This window comes from Triticum dicoccoides, chromosome 5A, assembly GCF_002162155.2.
Source record: "Triticum dicoccoides isolate Atlit2015 ecotype Zavitan chromosome 5A, WEW_v2.0, whole genome shotgun sequence".
Classification (NCBI taxonomy): Eukaryota; Viridiplantae; Streptophyta; class Magnoliopsida; order Poales; family Poaceae; genus Triticum; species Triticum dicoccoides.
The window spans coordinates 676,871,032-676,874,975 of NC_041388.1; the positions used below are offsets into that span (position 1 = coordinate 676,871,032).

Below are 3,944 nucleotides of genomic sequence, written 5' to 3' on the forward strand. Positions count from 1 at the left end.
TCCGGTGGCCTTCCGCCATGGAATTCGCTGGAAACTCGGCGCTTACAGCAGCTGCGGCGACGGGAGCTAGCTAGCTAGCTCATGGATCGATGCGATCGATCCATTCAAGCAGCTACGGCGATGGAAGCTAGCTAGCTAGCTCCTGGATCAATTGATCCATTCAAGCAGCTATGGCATCGGACTATGGGGCCGGGGCGCTTCGTGCGAGCCGTCCTGGATGTGGGCGGCTCCGTATTTGGCCGCTTCGTGTGTTGTCCGCCGGCTTTGTAGGAGCAAGCTAGCTGACCGTTGACACGTGCGAGAGTAAGAAAAAGACGTAGAAGAAAATATAAGCAAATATCCAGTTCTATAGTTTAAGTTTGAGGGATTCGTTCAGCAACAGCTCAAACTGACCTTTGAAACGCATTTTCCGCGAACTGAAAACCGCGTTTTCAATTTTACGGTTCAAGGGGTCTGCTAGAGATGCTCTAAGATGGAATATTCTTTTCATGATATGCGGCAATCTCAGGTTTGGCGTCCCGTGTATCTCACTAAGATTGAATATTCCATGGTGTGCGGCCTATCCCTAAACAGCGAGATGTCTGATGACTTTGCCCGTCTACTAGAAGCTTAACTATGTGATTGTGATTGTGCGTGTCTATGCTTGTTGAATTCGACTGGCCGGGATAACTAGAAATATCAACTAATCAATGGATGCGTGGTGAATATATGCATTCGTAAGCTAGGGCTTGCTATAAATAGCGGGGCTTACACACTAGCAATCATCCATCTCACTCTCAGGCTGGCTAGCTAGCTACACGTACGTTCCCTAGCTAGCTAGCCACTAGCCAGCTCTAGCTAGTTGCATCTTGATCGAATGGCGGTAAGTGATTGCAGCTGCATGCATACTACTTACATATGATGTGATTTGCTTGTGATTGAGCACTAGCTAAATCCAGATTGGTTTGTGTGGTATGGGGATGTATATAGGGCGCAGTGAAGATTGGTTCATGGGGTCTACCCAGCGGAAAACTTTGCGACATCAACAGCTACAGCAGCCCCCAACGCCTCATCAGCATCACCGTGTATAGCAACGAAACCCCTGGAGGCTGCATCGTTGGCTTCTCCTTCACCTACGTGGACCAGACCGGAGGGGCCATCAACGTCGGCACATGGGGCAACACCTGGGGAGGCGTCAAAACGGTACACAGCACACACGCTCGCTCTCTCTCTCTCTTTTGGGCCACTCCAACATGCATGCAGAAATTTGAGAAAGTTGAGCGCATGCATGCATGCAGATTTATATGAACCAGGGGGAGCATGTGAACGATGTGAGCGGCACCTCCAACAGCAGAGGGGTGACCTCGCTCAAGATAGTCACCAACCAGGGGGACCGCGGCACGTACGGGTGTCCGGCGGGCGACGCATTCAGCGTGCCGCTGCGGCAGGGCAAGAACGAGGTGGTGGCCTTCTTCGGCCACTCCGACGACACCCTCAAGTCCCTGGGCGTCTACGTGCCGGGGGCCAAGGAGTGCCCCGTCAAGATTGGCCCCTGGGGCGGCCACCTCGGCTCCTCCAGGGACCTCTACGCCAGCAACATGCCGGTGCAGCTGCAGAGCATCGCCGTCCGCAGCAGCGAGAGGTCCGGCGGCCGCGTCTTCGGCTTCTCCTACAACTACTTGGACAAGGCCGGCCAGCGCATCAGCGTTGGCCCCTGGGGCTCCAGGACCAAAGGCCAGCAGCGCAACATCGCCATGAACGAGGACAACTACGTCACCTTCATCAGCGGCACCTACGATGACTACGGCGTCACCTCGCTCAAGTTCGAGTCCACCCAAGACGACTACGGCCCCTTCGGGTGCCCGGTGGGCACCGCCTTCAGCGTGCCTGTGCGGGATACCGGGGCCATCGTCGGCTTCTTCGGCCGCTCCAGCGCCGACGGCCTCGTCGGCTTCGGTGCCTATGTCGTGCCGCTGGATGACTAGCTATCTGGTAGCTAATTAACGATCCAGACTATGCATGCATTCTTACACCTATTGTACTACCGCATGCCCAGTGAGTTGTGTTAAAAAAACAAGGCAGCTACTATGCATGATGCTATACAAGTTGATGTGTGTGGTGAATAAGGATTACTTATGCGAGCTTGCGTGTACGTTAGCAACATGCATGCATGTATGTGTGCTCACATGCAAATATATATGTACACTACTGTAAGTTTGCCGTCCGAATATATATGAAAAAAATAGTATTTATATATGATATGTATGCACTCCTTTGACTTTAATTCATTAATTAGATGGATTTATAATTTTATTATACTGTGCATGGAGATTATTTAGGATGAGCCTACAATAGAAGAAGAGACTCTTCTCCCCTCTCTCTCATACAGATGATTTTTTTTCTTTTCTTTTCTAAGGGTGCATACAGATGATTTCTTGGGTCAAAATATTCAATGTATTCATTCATGCACATACAAGAGATCTTGCCCATAGTTTAGACCTTTTACAGTAGATGAAAATAATATAAACTGTCCATTTCTAGTCATTTAATGGACTGGGTCCATCAATACTACTAGAAAAAATCAGTAGTATATTTTTTTGAAGGGGTAAAATTGGAAGACAAAATCCGTGTGTTTTCTTCTCGTGCTTTAACGGGACTGCAGAGACCGGACCGGACATGAGATGGCTTCTTCCCGGACGGTATTTTTTTAAAAAGGGGGATTACCCCTGGCCTCTGCATCCGAAAGATGCATGCGACCATATTATTAAAAAGTGGCGGCAATTACCAAAGTCCGAGATCCAATATAGCTCGCAAACAGAGCAAAGAAAAAAATAAAGACAAAGTGAAATCATAGCCACAACTGGCTGGAAAATAGGACAAAGTGACTAAACATCTATTCCGTTATGAGACCGCCATCCAAGCCGGTTGAAGATACCCCGTGCTACCATCTCCCATTGGTTGCACCCAGTAACCGAATGCTCCCTGAAGTCCATAGGAGTGAGTAACAACCACATATGGTTCCATGTCGTAGCTCTGAAAATAACCTGCAAGAAATTTGAAGTATTTGTCTGTTAAAGATCATATCGTTCCTACAATTCCATATAGCCCAAAGTAGCGCGTATATTCCAATCCGAATACGTGCCACAATAGCAGGTTCCACTCCAGTTAGCCACGTCCCAAATAACGCATCAATACTGCTGAAGGAGTAATGTTAGCGGCTATATGAATGGTTTGCTAAAGTAATTTCGCGAGAGGGCAATCTATGAAGAGGTGTTGTTTAATCTTGGTCACAAAAACAACATCATACACTATCTACCCATCTATGAAGAGGTGTTGCTAAGGATCACATGTTTATGGACAAACCACATGAAAATTTTGATTCGCAAGGGAACCTTAACTTTCCAAATATGCATCGATCTTGGGATTGCGCCAGACTTAATTAGATCCAAGTACATAGATTTAACCGTAAACACTCAATTTCCCATTAACTTCCAGTGAATGTAGTCCGGTTGGTCGGAGAGTTGAACATCCATCAACCTCCGCACCAAGTGTAGCCAGGAACTTCAACGTTCCCCTACTAAAGACCTCCTGAACTAGATATATAAAGGTACCACATATAATACTGTAGTCACATAATCCTCCTTAGGTTGCACAATATTATACAAGGTGGGATACTATAGGGCTAGAGGTGTCTTTCCTAACCACATATCCTCCCAAAACCTTCTTGTTGTTCCATTACCAACAACGAATTTCACCCTATGAAAGAAGATATCTTTTGTTCTCATGAGTTCCTTCCAAAACGGTGAATCATTAGGTCTTACGGTAACCTGAGCCAGAGATTTAGATTGTAAATATTTTTCCAGTAAAATCTGTGCCCACATACCATGCACCAGTCTCTTCGGATAACAAATATAACCATTCATTAGGCATTTATTTTTAATCTCCAGGTTCTCAATACCAAGACC

At 47.1% G+C, this 3,944-nt stretch overlaps 1 protein-coding gene across 1 annotated transcript; it reads left to right on the forward strand.

Annotated features, from left to right (window-relative positions):
* The first annotated feature begins 738 nt into the window (after positions 1–738).
* LOC119304055 (mannose/glucose-specific lectin-like) lies at positions 739–2,233 on the forward strand. The gene is made up of 3 exons (XM_037581219.1): positions 739–862; positions 970–1,182; positions 1,278–2,233. The coding sequence occupies exons 1-3, from the start codon at positions 857–859 to the stop codon at positions 1,962–1,964; spliced, it is 906 nt and encodes a 301-aa protein (XP_037437116.1). The 5' UTR covers positions 739–856; the 3' UTR covers positions 1,965–2,233.
* Positions 2,234–3,944: the final 1,711 nt, after the last annotated feature.